Raw genomic sequence first — 15611 nt, forward strand, 5'->3', positions numbered from 1 at the left:
AAGATCAGTATGTTTATTGAATGCGACTTTTAGTACTTAAAAATTAAATTTTTAAACTCATTTTTCTTAAAGATTTAATCTAAAATAGGCCTTTGGATGTTATAAATTAGTATTTTGTTAGTTAAAAAGATATTTGATGTAGATTTATTCGATTTTTATTAGTTTAAAATCTATTATTATTATTTTTTAAATTTATATATTGATAAATTGCTTGTTTATAATGGATAGAAATTGTGTTTTTGAAGCTTTAGAATAAGACAAATTGAGAATAAAATAAAGCAGAGGAATGAGGCAAATTGAGAATAAAGTATAAGGATAAGAAAAATTCGTGATATTTAACAGTAGAATATTATCACTGGAATTAATATAGCTTATAAATGTATATAGATATATTTTTATCGTAACAGAATTATAACATAAACATTATCGTAAGTTCTTTTAAACAGCCAATATTCGAAGCCGTTAACGTTTAGGAAAATTAGGCAACGAACGATTTTTGCATATTAAATATGTTTAATTTGATATTGCAGTCAACAGAATATGCAATTACCATCGTTTCTAATGGAGAAAGAAATGTATAAATTCGGCTCCTGTGAAGTTTTTATAGTTGCTCCTGAATTTTTACTGATTGAAACTAAGTGAGAACCACGCTCGGTAGATTTATATATGTTTTTTTATTGTATTTTTTTATAGAAAAAAATGGAAAATAGTAAGAGTATAACGATAAGAAAAAACATCCGAATTACTTAAAAGTCAACAAATCTTTACCATATCCAGATATTGCATCTGCGAATCGTTGCAGAGGTGCTTCAGAAAGTAAAAGAATAACACTACAAAAGCTTAGAGAAATGAGAGCCTATTGGAAGAGAGAAAATAGCTTTTCCCTCCAATGCGATAACAGAAATGATATGCTAGGTAATTGAATTAGGGAGAATCAGTTGAGGCCGTGGTCTGGTGCACGATGGCCAAACGTTGGCCAAATTGAATTAAGTAACGAATTTACTGTCTGTATTGTCGCCTGTAGGGACTGTTTGGTCCAATGTCTTTCTCCTCTCTCTTCCACTCAAATTAATGGCTGATTGATGGCCTGTTCCGAGTAAACCACTAAAAACTTCATAATTAGTCCATTTGTCTCCTGATGAGGATGCGGTAAACATTGTAATGGATAGCTGTTGGCGAGGTATTTATCCTTTCCCCCTAAATTATAATTACACTATCGATTTTTAAAGTGTTAATATTCATCGAACTGCAACGTTTGACAGTGTACTTTCTGTTTAAAATTTGCAAAAAAAAAAAAAAAAAAAAAAAAACACAAAAAAAAAAAAAAAAAAAANAAAAAAAAAATTAAATTGTATGCTTATAAAAGTGCAAGTTAGATGTCATTATTTGAAGTAAGGCGGTGCATCAGAGTGGTTTTTTTAAGTGCAAAGCCATGAAAAAAAATCTAAAATGCAAGAATTTCATGTAAAATAAATTAAAAATAAACTTTAAATTTGTTTAGAATTCGTTTATCTTCATTAAATTTTGAAATTTAAAATAAAATTACCGACTTTCTATAGAAGTTACGGTATAAAAATGCGTGTAATAATTTATTAGGACCTTGTGTCGTAAAAATAAATAAAAAAATAAAAAAATCTAATTCTTGTCATCTAAAAATATCCATAATAATTCACTATTTTATAATAAATTTCTTAAAAGAAGCATCTATTTAAGAAATTCCTCTGCAACTCATCTAAAGAGACACACACACAACAAATTATTCTATAATACAGAAAAAGAAAAATTGCTCTGTTAATTATAATAATTACAAAACAATAAAAATATTTTACCTTATTTTAAATGATTTTTAAACCTCCACCATTGATAGAAATCTATTACCGAGTTTCTATAAAGACGAGAACAAAGTATCAAGATGGCAGATAGGGAATTTTTTTTTATTGTTGTAAATAAATTCTTGCCTCTAAAAACATCTCATTTTTTCCCCAATTTTATTCAAAATATAATAAATTCTATCTATACATTTTAAACAAACGTAAATTATTTTGAGTTGCTATCACATGTATCTATATATATATTTTTTTTGTGTAAATTAAGTTAAAGGTGAATGGATATATTCTTCATTTCTTCTTATCAGGCTTGCAGTCATCGTTTGGAAAAGGTTCTGCAAATCATCTAGCTTCTGCTAGATAATCATTAATGGACATTGTGATAGGGATAGTCACTATTTATAACAAAGTGATTTCTTCCCTTTTTTTTCGAATTTTCTTCTATTTTTTTTTAATCTAAGATTTTTTTACATATTAAAAATCTTCTAGAATTTGTTTAGTAGCTTTGATTTGATTTGAATTTTATTATATTATCGTTTAAATTTTGTGTTTTATTCTAAAACTGATAAATTTTTCAACTATATTTTAAAGTAGAACCGTTATAAAATCCGTTATTAATAATTGTTTATTCTAGATTTAACTCTACAATTATTTGAAATTTGAAATGGATTTTTAATCAAAACAGTTATTAAATCCGTTATTTTTATTGTAGATTTCATTCTAGAAGTATTTTAAATTTGAAATGTATTTTTAATCAAAACCGTTATAGAATCTTTTACTCTACATTTTATTCTAGAACCGTTAAAAATTTGAAATGAATTTTTAACTAGAAAAGTTATGAAATCCGTTATTTTTAATTATNATAAAATAAAAAAAGAGTCAAAATCCGATACTAAGAGCAATCGAGATGATGCCTTTTTGAAAAACACCCGACTTGTGAACAATGACGAACATGGGACGGATGGGGAGGAGTTTGGAGACAAGAGGGTGGAGCCAAATGGCATAAGTGACGTGCGATACAGTTGAATCAGCGAACTGGAATCGAGCAAAAAACCATCACCAGCTGGCAACATCAGTTGGTGGCTCCCTTTAAAAGAGACATTAATTTTGCTGATAGTTCAGTGAGAGACCTTATAACGCGACAGAAACCAGACAGATTCTGGTTAGCATTATTGTGCGCGCCATGAGTCTGGTTGGCGGTTATAGTCAACCGGCTTACGCCTCTGCCGACACTGTGTATACACCATACTATCAAACTCGTTACGAATCATCAGCTAACGTACCGGAGCAATCGTACTATCCGTCAGCCTGGAGTTACAACACGAGCCCAAATATGTCACCGGCGAGCACCGATTACAGCCCGCCACCCGGTTACGTTTCGAGCCCCAATCAGTTAACCGTGGCACAGAATGGCATGATTGTACAGGAAGAGACTCAGATACATCAAGGAGTGCGCGTGGTGAAGAGAAGAGTGACGGCAAACAGGAAGGAAAGAAGGAGGACACTAAGTATCAACAATGCATTCGCAGAGTTAAGAGATTGCATTCCAAACGTACCAGCTGATACGAAATTATCAAAAATTAAAACTTTGAGACTCGCTACTAGTTACATTGCTTATCTTATGGACTTGTTAGCTCAAGATGATCCGGGGAGAGCACCGGAAGGTGGTTTCAAAGCGGAACTCACCAAAAAATTAGAGTCTAGAGAAGAGAGGAGGAGAAAAGAAATTGTAAGTCCAAATGTCGAGTTTTGTTTATTTTTTTTGCTTTCTTTTTTGGAGTATTTTTTAAGAGCATTAAATATTGGCTAAATATTAACACTATAAAAGTATCATCTTATTTGAGAGTATTGTCTTATGAAGGACTGAAGGTCTTAGTTGAGAGTATCAAGTCCTATACAAGAGTATGCAGTAGTTATTAGTTGAAAACATTTAGGAAAGATTCTAGCTTGCTGTGAACAGCAGAAATTCCTCGGGATTGTCGACCCTTCATATTAAGTCCTGTGCAGGATTATAAAGCGCTTAGTGTTGTTCAGTAGCCTACTGTTTTAGTATCGTGCAGATCTATAAATTACTAAGTTTTAGTTAAGATTATTAAGTCTTATGGAGTATTAAATCTAAATTTGGAATATCGACGACGTAATAAAATATATATTTTTTCGTTGTTGTTGTTTTTCTTTCGATATCATATGATCCTTTAGTGCTATAGAAAGGTCCATTGAATGAAACCGAATTCTATTTTTGACTAGGTCGATAAAAGAAGAAAAATCTTTTAAAATTAATTACTAAGTAGAAATACGATATGACTTCTTAAAACTTGAAAATAAAAATATTTAAGAGTGTAAGAGTGTTTAGCAGATTTATTTATTATTATCTTTGCTACTCTTTATATAGGCTCGATCCGATAGAATAAGAAAATGAAGGCCTACATAGGACTTTTTTAAGTCTTGAATTTCATATTTAATTCTATTTTTTTTTTTTAAATTAATGTTTACATTTTATTTATTCTTCTTTCAGAATTATTATTTTAAGCAACTGCATTGATGATTCATCTCGGTATATATCACACGTTTTATGTTTATATATCCATTATAGTTTCGAATTTCAATTTATTATGTATATACAAGAATTTCAGCCATAAAAATAAAAAAAATTAATATATTTATACACTTTTATATATGCATAAAATAAGCGAGAGCCGTGTTAATTGCATTGTATATGTTTATTTTTATAGAAGACTTTTTAAATTCAAAGTTAGAAATAGGAATTGAATCTATTTCTTGCATTTTAAAAAACTCTATTTTGTTTTTTTAGGTATTAAATCTAGAATTTTACTCAATAGATGGAGACACTAGCTTAAAATAATCTATTTTTTAGGGTTTTTTTTGGCGATATTTAAGCTTGACTGATTTTTATCTATTGTTTGATTCATAAATGTATCAAGTCCAGACTTTGTTTATTTTAAATTTATATATAAATTGTATAAGATAAAGGTATAAATAGTCGTGTAACTGCTTCTTTTTTAAAGTGTGAAAGAGTTTGTTTTGACTTTTTTTTTTTTTTTTAAGTGTCATAAATTCTAGAAAAATTGAAATTCTAGAACCCAAACTAATGACGAAATTTTATTAATCCCTTTCAATAATGAAACTTATTGATCTATTTCATTTATTCTAAAAGTTTCATTGTTGAAATAGATCAGTTTTAAAACTAATTCGTTTAATTGTTTGAAATGAATTCGTTTTAAAACATATCCATTTCATTTATTCTAGAAAATTTCATTGTTGTGTTTTATCTATAAATGAAATGAAACAATTGATATTTCTAATCGTCAATTTCTTTAAAATTGTATTATTATAAAAATATTGATTTTAAATACTTAAAAAAATGTGTATTCTAGAACAGAAAATACTTAGAATATGCATTTTTTAAAGGCCTACTATAAATTAAATCTATAAAAAGAAATTTATCAGTTAATCTTTACAAAAAAAAAATCATTTTACTTTTAATAAATTATCTTATTTTTATTCTCTTCTTGGAACTGTTTGATGGTTTATAGACTACTTTATTTATATGCCAAAGATCTACTAACTCAATTATTGAATTAAATAATTTAGATATAATAGAAAAACTTCCTAAGAACAATTTTAGTGACTTTAGAGTTTAAATTCAGAATTAATTTCGGTTTAAACTAAAAATATAATTCTAAACAAAATTCCCGAAAGCCCGAAGGTGGTTATAATTGGTTTTTAAGTAAAATACTTTAAAATTTCTTTCTTTAAAACGAATCGTAGCTTTGGCAAAGAGCCTATCCGTTTTAGAAATATGCTCTAAAAATACATAAATGATGAACAATAAATATATTGCTTCTGCAACTGTTAAACTTACCCGATTTTGATACTGATACGTTCAAAATAATTCTTTTTAATGATTTATATTTGCTTTCAGTAACATAAAAACTACTCCGGTATACGAACTAAGATTATGTATCTAGCCTATGACTATTTTAAAAAATGCTATTTTCGGCCTTCTACATTTATAATTTTTATTCTAAGATATTAATTATTTCAAATTGAAAATAATTTAATTTTAATCAAATTCTAGAATTTCTAGAATTCGTATATATGTGACGATAAATTCTACAGAATAATTTCGATTCTAGATCGATTGTGCTAGAATAATTAATAATTGAAATTCTAATGTATTATACTCTTAACTGTGTTTTTTCTATAATTAATTTGAATATTTTGAAGCTTCTAGAACATTAAAATTGTTTCTTGGCCATAAGCTAAGCTAAGCTAAAAAGTAAGCCGTAAAGCGTTGTCTATGTACGAAAATAAATGTTAAAAAAATTTAAAAATTCTAGATAAATTATAGAGAATCTTGTCAATTTCTGTTTATATTTTCTAGAATTTATCAGCTGTTAGTTTCATTTATTATTACTATTTAATCAGTTTCAATTGTAATTGAATCTTTTATATTGTTACATAACAATGTAATTATTTTCATTATTACGAAACTGATTACAATTTTAAATATGAATTTTTCTATAAATTTTAAAATAAAATTTATATGCAGTATTTACAGATTCGAAATAGATTTTAATTCAAACTATAATTTTTCGGACATTTTATTCTAGAAACAATTACAAAGATACGACTCGATTATTATTCTAGAACCTTTAATTTCACGTTAAATTAATTTTTTAATTTATTCTAGAACCTTACACGATATAAATTTTTGTTTCATTTTAGATCTTTATCCATTCGACTCGAATTTTTTTTTATCTAGAAATCCTTACGGTTTAATTTTTCCATTTGGGATGAGAATAAACACATCTATCAAAAGATATATTCAAAAAAATTGATCAATATTAATAGATAGGGAGAATACGAAGGAGGGGGAAGAAAAACAGTTAAGTATAAAGGATTTCCCGAAACGAATTAGAAGATTTCTTGCACTTGACAATTTATCAAAACTGCCTGACCGCTAACAAGTAAAAACAGTTCATCCCATTGGGATACATCTGCTTCGTTTCACGTCAATTATATCAAAGATATATCTACAAACGAACCTACAAAGACATTATAAGTTTTGTTAACTGAAATTACTGCTCCCTGTACTTTTTTCTGACAATTGATGTTTATGATCTTGTAATATTATTCTGTAATTTTTCTGTCTTGTAAAAATTATGCTGGACAGTTTAAAACTATGCTTAATTTTTATTTATTGCCTATAATCTTCAATGAGTTCTTCTTCTTCCTCTACCCACGTCCATTGCTTGTAATGGAAGTTGAAATTATTTTTGAATTATTTTGATATATATTACTGTTGAAAGATGTTAATTTTATTATTTAATTTTGTTGAGGAATTTCTTTGTTACAGTGTATAAAGGCCTTAACATAAGGCTATAACAACAGGCCTTAGAGGAAGATCAGTATGTTTATTGAATGCGACTTTTAGTACTTAAAAATTAAATTTTTAAAATATTTTTTAGATTATTTGTGAAATTATAAGCTAAGCTTGTAGTTCTCGGGCCTCTACAGAAATTCATTTGTTTAAATGTTACGAAAGTTTAAAATGCTTTCTTGTACAATACGGTTTATCAAAATTCTAACTTAAAATATTACATTTTTCACATTTAATAATGTAAAAATTTTGGTTTTCTGTTATGGAGAATTACCAAAAGAACAAGGCAACATATGCCTTGTTCTTGGTAACATTCATTAAAATCGTTATTAAATTCCATAGTGTTAAAGTCACCAATGTACTACAGATATTATGCACCTGCCGCATACATCCCATACCAATCTTTGGATAGAATGACAATACAAAACATTACTGTTTGTATAAGCTTGCTGCCTCCCTTCTATTGATTTATTCGTCATTTATTTACTCTATAACGTAATTTTCTTGTACGGAACCAAAATTTTAATGATGGTAACTCCCGTTTGTGGAGGGATAATATCTATTTTTGGTTAGGTAAAATGATTGATTCTTTAAGAATAATATTTATAAAAATGGGTGCAGATTTGGAAATGATGCATAAGCAAACTAGTACAGAACTACCCAAACAAATAAACTTTGGTAACCAGAGTGAAGGCTGTTAGCAAAATGTACTGTGCTCTAATGCCCGACAAATTGACTGCCTATTGAGAGAAAAACAGCACAAGATTGGACCAATGCCAACCGTTGCTATGACAACCGGGATGTTGCCTCCTGACTTATTGATGCTCGAGATGAGGATGGACTTCCATGTGTCTGGATGTCTTCCGCCATCAAAAAATCACTTTTTTTTCTTTCTCTTTTACCATTTTATATAAAAAGAAAACATGAGGGGGGATCGATTGTATGATATACTGTGGGATAATCCAAATAAAACTATTTTCTACTTTTAAAAATAACAATAAATCATCTCATGAAATGTTTAATCTTTCACTCTTAAAGAATTTTCGTAACCATTTTACTATAACTTATAATTCTAGTAGACACGTTTTACAAAGTAGGGCTTTTTCTTTTTCCTAGATAGAAACAGCTGCATGCTTCATCCCCCCTCTCTCCACTGACTCCACCTATTATGATCAAACAGAATGAAATTAGATCTGATCCTATCTAGCTTAGATCTAAAGGCAGTTTAATTCAATTTTTCTTACATTAATCTAACCTTTCTATAGATGCTAAATTGTATAGATTAGATACTAAATTTTTTTTTAAAATTTATTTTATTTGATTTTATTTTATTTTTTAATTTAGGCAAACCTCATAACAGGTAACGGAACAGAAAAGAAATCGAAAGGAAGAACTGGATGGCCACAACACGTCTGGGCATTGGAACTGAAACACGATCCATGAACAGAAAGTGCTCTGAAGTGCTCCCGTATTGCATACCACATCTGTAACGTTTATACACATCATTTTCTTTCGTGTTCAATTAAATTATTATTGTAATGCCTCGGGTTGATTTCCAAAAAGTGTATAAAGATGAGAGGAGAAAGAAAATTACGAAAAAAAACAACAACAAAAAAAAACATTGTATAAATGCGGTTTGTCTTACATAAGCTATACATATATATATAATGTGTGTGTATATACAGCAGATATATGAATAATTCGTTTGTAATTCTTATACTTGGCGCTGTGATGAAGGAAACTTATGTGGTTCCTATAAAAAAAAATTTCAAACAACAACAACAACAAGGCACATTTCATCTGTCTGTTTTTTAATTAGATCTATATTAAAATACATAATCACGTTTAGTGATTTCTTCTCTATACAGTATTATTGTCGAAAATATCCTTTTACAATAAACTTTAATTTTTATTTGAAGCGTTTTTTTGATGTTTATTATTTTTATATATTCATAAAAATTATTTATTTTATTTTTATTATATATTTACATAAATAAAGCCTCGACTAGATGAGAGAGTATCACGCCATTTAACAAGTCAAATCCTCTATAAAGAACAAAGAATTAAAATGAAATTGAACAAAATTAAGATGACAATAGATTTAATTTCGTTCAATTTCAGTTTTATCCGTTGTTAACTTAATTGTGTTCAATTTCATTTTTAATTTTGTTCAATTTCAGCTTGAAATGAAACTGAACAAAATTAAAAATGAAATCGAACACAATTAAGACGATAATGAATTAAACTAAAATTGAACTAAATTAAAGTTTTAATTGAACAAATTCAAGGCATAAAAAATTAATTATTTATTTTTTACCTTATTTAAACGAATATTTTATCACGTAACCTTCAGCTGAAGATACTTTATCATGTTTTTTTAGCATCTAAAAACACTTTAATAAATTACAATAATAACCGTAATAAATTATCAAAAAACACTTTATCATTAAGCTTGAAAAATAATTAATTTAATTACTTAATCAGATAATGTTAAAGTAATTAATAATGCTTTTCTTTGGAGGTAATTAATTTTTTTTAATTTTTTTTAAATGTATTCTATAAAATAATCAGAGGTTTTTTTTTTTAAAAAAAATTACTTTAAGCGAAAATGTTTATAAATATTGTTAAATTTTGATTTTATACGTGGTAAGAAGTTGTTGATAAACGTGATTCTTATCACCAATAAACAAAAAAAAACACATGATTTTTTTTCAGAAGGACGAAAGATCAGTCCTTAGCAAGGTTTGTCATTCATATTATATGAAGTTTAAGATGATTTCTAGTTTCAAAATTTCAGTGTAAGGTTACATATTATGTGCGTAGGTGGAAAATTGTGCGATGTGTATGTGTGTCTGTGTGTGCGTGTGTGTGAGAAGTCCTCGTTAACTAAGAGACTGACGTCATTTGACAAAGTTCCGCCATCAAAGCATTTAGACAGTTAACATCAATCATTGCTCTAAAGTATATATTAGAAAAAAAAAGGCAACATTGCAAAACATCTGTGATGATATTTGAACATTTAAAAAACGTTTTCGTGACATCGATCTATTTCCTTCGATAAATCTTTACGCATTGATATGTATTTTTTATTATTATTATTTTTATTTTTTTTAATTAAAAAAATAAATTTAAAGAATTATTTCTCTAAAAAAATTCATTAAAAATATCGCTTTATTGTTTAATGTACTTTACTAAATTAAAATCGAACTTAATTAAAGTGAAACTGAACGAAATTAAAGTGAAATTGAATATAATTAAGATACTTAAATGAAATTGATCGAAATTGAACGAAATTAAGATAACAATGGATTAAAGCGATGAAACCGAACTTAATTAAACCTGTAATTGAACAAATTTAAAAATGTAAATTAATTAAAAATGAAACTGAACAAAATTAAACCGTAATCGAACTAAATTAAAGTTAAAAACAAAACATTAAAGTAATTAAAATATCGAATTAAATTTTAGAACAAAAACAAGTTTATAACAAATGTAATTAAATTTTAAACCAAAAAAAAAATTTTTTAAGATATAAAATTTAATCAAAATAAAATATTTTAAAGACTTCACAATATAAATCAAAATGTTGTAAAAAAAATAAAATTTAATTTTATAAACTAATATTTAAAAATATTATTATTAAAATGCCATAAATTTTATCAGTGACAAGGATCGAATGAACAGAAGAGGAAAAAAAAAACACATACGCACACAAACTTATTTGTCATTTAACTTACACAAAGTTAATTACATTCTCAATTAGTGGAAACAGAACAAAGAAGCTTGTGTGAAAGAGGATCAAGTCGCGGTGTCCAGTCAAAATCTTTCTAAATCCTCCCCCGAAAAAGAACCGACAACAATAAGGGTAAGAACGAGAGAAAGAAAGTAAAAACAAAAATGCCCGGGCATTGCCATGCTATGACTGTTGTAACATGATTCTATAGCTGGAGAATTTTTAGTATTCCAGAACTGAGGTGGTTGGTTGGTGGCTAGAAGCGTAAAGGGAGTCGATTTGTGTAATTCTATACCTAGAAATTCCGAAGCTTTTACTATGTAAACAATTCCCTCTATTTCGTGTGTAATGTTATCACACGCTACACTTTCCTATCCGTAGAACTTTTAAGTAGGTCTAAATACAAATATATATCTCTCTTGCTATGGGATTTTTTTTAGAACATATTGCCTATTTGGTTCCCTGCACTCTTAAACGTTTTATTAGTTGCACTAAAGTTTATATATAGATATATATTATTTTTTTTATTGTGTTTCTTTTAAGAGTAGGGCAGTGGGATGGTAAGAATTGAATCAAAAACAAGCAAAGTGTATTTTCTTTTTTTTTTTTTTGATGCAAGTGGTGATAAGGTGCATTAGAAACACGCATAAACTGCACCCTTTTTGGGGGGTGCAGTTTATGCGTGTTTCTAATGCAACGAAGATTAAACTCATTGAAATCTTCTCTTGAAATCTTGAAATTTAAAGAATCTTCGAGGATAAAGTCTTTAGATTTTGGTGCAAAATTACTATGATCCATTTTTTAATGCAAATAAAATAATGATAAGATGCATGCAAAGAATGGTGATAAGAAACATTATTTTTTCATGTAGTTTATGCATGTTTCTGATGCAAGGAATAGGATTATAAGCCTTAGTTTTCGGTGCAGGATCACTAGGATCTATTTTTTAATGCAAATAACGATTATTTGCATCTAAAATTCTGAACTCTAATGTTTAGGATACATATATTCTGATGAAGATAATGCTTAGAATTCATATTTAATGTAATTAAGACCCAAGTTTTCTAACGTAACTGATGATTAAAATCCAATTTTTAAAATTGTAACTGATTAATGGGCGCATATTTTAATGTAATTGTAAGTTAATATACTTACAGTTGCTCATAAGACTATATTTTTCTGATGCAATTGATACTTAGGTTCCATTTTTTTTTATACAGATGATGATAGAGATCCGTATATTTTGTTATAGTGAATTATAGGATGCATTATTTTGATTTAACTGATGATAAGATGCATTGTTGTTGATGCAAATCTTTATCGTAGATGCCTTAAACGTTCGTTTTTAACCCTAAAAAAATCTCATTAAAATTATATAATAAACAAAGCTTAAAAAATACTTCTAAAAATAACACGTAAACCTAGATGTGAAAGTACAATTAACCTACAAAATCTGCTTTCTAAAACACACAAAAAATAAACAAGTATAAAATATTGGTCTTTGTTAGATTATAAATCAAATTTAGAAGCTGAAATTAATGTAAAATCTTTTAAAAAAAAACACAACCGAACAAAGGAAATTTTAATTTAAAACAATCAAATTTAGAAGTTAAGTTAATCTAAAAATACTTCCAGAAAACTCAGATAAATAGCAGCTAATCTAAAAAAAAAACATTCTAAAAACACAAATTAACAAAGAAAAATCTATATTTTAGTGAATTTTAAAGGCAAAATTAACCTAAAAATTCTTTCTACAAACACAAATCAACAGAAGAGTAACAGTTCTTATCAAATTTGCTGCATAATTAATCTAAAAAATCATCCAAAAAAACACAAATTAGCAAAGAAATAATCGTTTTTATCACGCACAGAAGCTAATTAACATTTAAAAAAAAATCCTTCTAAAATCGAAAGTAAACAAACAAAATACTAAATTTTCATCAAATTTAGTAGGAAAATTCATCTAAAAAAATCATCCAAAAACACACAAACCAAAGAAATGAAACGTCATTCTTTAATTAAGACATAAACAGATAAAGAAATCGCATAAAAAGCACAATAAACCCGCAAAGAATAATAAAAAAAAACACACACACACACACACACACAAAACAATACTAACATTATTCGGAAGAAGAAGTAATTAAGATATTGTTCATGTAAGAAAGAAGAAAGAGGAAAAAAAATGCCTAAAGAACAATGTAATATTATATCTAAATAACGTTATGTGTTGTCAGTCGTAAAGCACTTTTACAGTATAACATTTATGGAGACGGTGACATTGGTAAAGAACCGCCTTAGCGGCCCACCAACACTCATCAATAATAGACAGAGTATACCAGCGTTTGGGCGGAGACTGTTGATAGAAGAGGCGGGGCTCTACCGCTACTTGCTCTTTACTACTTCTATAACTTGTGACGTCAGTCGGGAAACAGGTAAGGAGGTGGAAAAATCACGCGTCATGTATTTTTTGATTGACGCCTTAATACGTTTCATTTTCTTTTTTTAAAAAAAATAAATTTACAGATTTAGAATTTTATTTTATTAAAAATTTAAAAATTCGTATTGTATTTTATAAGTTTAATTTATAAATTTTATTATAAAATGCATTTTTACTGAGTAAAATTAAGGGTGAAGTTAAGTACTGTTCTCGCTACTTTCTGAGTTTTTTTTAATTATTAATTTATCTCGTATAATTAATAAATAAGACGATTTTATATTTGATTTTTTTTTTTACCTTACTATAAGTAAACTCCACTTATACACAAGCTACAGTATAGCGCCTCACACGCTATACGTTTACAACCGAGGGCCTTGCTCTTCTAAATTTATAATTATCTTTTAGAGGAGAAGGATCACTTGAGGCCTTCTCTCTCTACAGAGTAGTACTTTAGGGCCTCGTGCCTAAATCACCCCCCTCGTATACCCCTCTACACGATTATCAGTGTAACATTGAGAGTAACTTCCTCTTCACTTTCTTAACTAGAAGTGATGATGAAACCCTCTTCCTGTAGATAAAATTTCATATTTTCTTCTTTTTCCTAATCAATCTGTCATCTTAGAAATCAAAGACACGATAAAAACAATCCTGTAATTCAAAGAGTTAACAGTCTAATTTTGTAATTCATTTTAATTAATCATTAAATATGTTTTTTTTAATTAAGAAAAAAATATATATATATATTTTTTAATTTTAATTTTTAAATTATAAGCGGTTTCTATTGATTTAAACTGGCTTAAGTTCGATTGGATTTAACAGTTCTTAATTAATGATTAAATGCGCGCGATAAGTGGTTTATGGTAAGTGATTCAATGGTGTATTGTCTACAGGAACTAATTCGTAACAGTAATTTGTAGTACAGTCGACCCCCCCTATAACACTATTGATTTTTCCGTTTTATATGAATTCCACGTTGTACGAGTCACTTAGATTTTACAAATACGTGTGCTGGGCTGTGAACGGCTCACGTATTTGTAAAATCTAAGTGACTCGTACAACATGGAATTCATATNTTCGGAAGAAGAAGTAATTAAGATATTGTTCATGTAAGAAAGAAGAAAGAGAAAAAAAAATGCCTAAAGAACAATGTAATATTATATCTAAATAACGTTATGTGTTGTCAGTCGTAAAGCACTTTTACAGTATAACATTTATGGAGACGGTGACATTGGTAAAGAACCGCCTTAGCGGCCCACCAACACTCATCAATAATAGACAGAGTATACCAGCGTTTGGGCGGAGACTGTTGATAGAAGAGGCGGGGCTCTACCGCTACTTGCTCTTTACTACTTCTATAACTTGTGACGTCAGTCGGGAAACAGGTAAGGAGGTGGAAAAATCACGCGTCATGTATTTTTTGATTGACGCCTTAATACGTTTCATTTTCTTTTTTTAAAAAAAATAAATTTACAGATTTAGAATTTTATTTTATTAAAAATTTAAAAATTCGTATTGTATTTTATAAGTTTAATTTATAAATTTTATTATAAAATGCATTTTTACTGAGTAAAATTAAGGGTGAAGTTAAGTACTGTTCTCGCTACTTTCTGAGTTTTTTTTAATTATTAATTTATCTCGTATAATTAATAAATAAGACGATTTTATATTTGATTTTTTTTTTTACCTTACTATAAGTAAACTCCACTTATACACAAGCTACAGTATAGCGCCTCACACGCTATACGTTTACAACCGAGGGCCTTGCTCTTCTAAATTTATAATTATCTTTTAGAGGAGAAGGATCACTTGAGGCCTTCTCTCTCTACAGAGTAGTACTTTAGGGCCTCGTGCCTAAATCACCCCCCTCGTATACCCCTCTACACGATTATCAGTGTAACATTGAGAGTAACTTCCTCTTCACTTTCTTAACTAGAAGTGATGATGAAACCCTCTTCCTGTAGATAAAATTTCATATTTTCTTCTTTTTCCTAATCAATCTGTCATCTTAGAAATCAAAGACACGATAAAAACAATCCTGTAATTCAAAGAGTTAACAGTCTAATTTTGTAATTCATTTTAATTAATCATTAAATATGTTTTTTTTAATTAAGAAAAAAATATATATATATATTTTTTAATTTTAATTTTTAAATTATAAGCGGTTTCTATTGATTTAAACTGGCTTAAGTTCGATTGGATTTAACAGTT

General features: G+C 28.0%; 1 protein-coding gene across 1 annotated transcript; it reads left to right on the forward strand.

Moving 5' to 3' along the window:
- The first annotated feature begins 2962 nt into the window (after positions 1-2962).
- LOC111617198 (heart- and neural crest derivatives-expressed protein 2-like) lies at positions 2963-8833 on the forward strand. Its single transcript, XM_023358816.1, has 2 exons — positions 2963-3555; positions 8575-8833. The coding sequence occupies exons 1-2, from the start codon at positions 3010-3012 to the stop codon at positions 8671-8673; spliced, it is 645 nt and encodes a 214-aa protein (XP_023214584.1). The 5' UTR covers positions 2963-3009; the 3' UTR covers positions 8674-8833.
- Positions 8834-15611: the final 6778 nt, after the last annotated feature.

Source organism: Centruroides sculpturatus, unplaced genomic scaffold, assembly GCF_000671375.1.
Source record: "Centruroides sculpturatus isolate CEXI.00-Female unplaced genomic scaffold, Cexi_2.0 scaffold145, whole genome shotgun sequence".
In the NCBI taxonomy this organism is placed as follows: Eukaryota; Metazoa; Arthropoda; class Arachnida; order Scorpiones; family Buthidae; genus Centruroides; species Centruroides sculpturatus.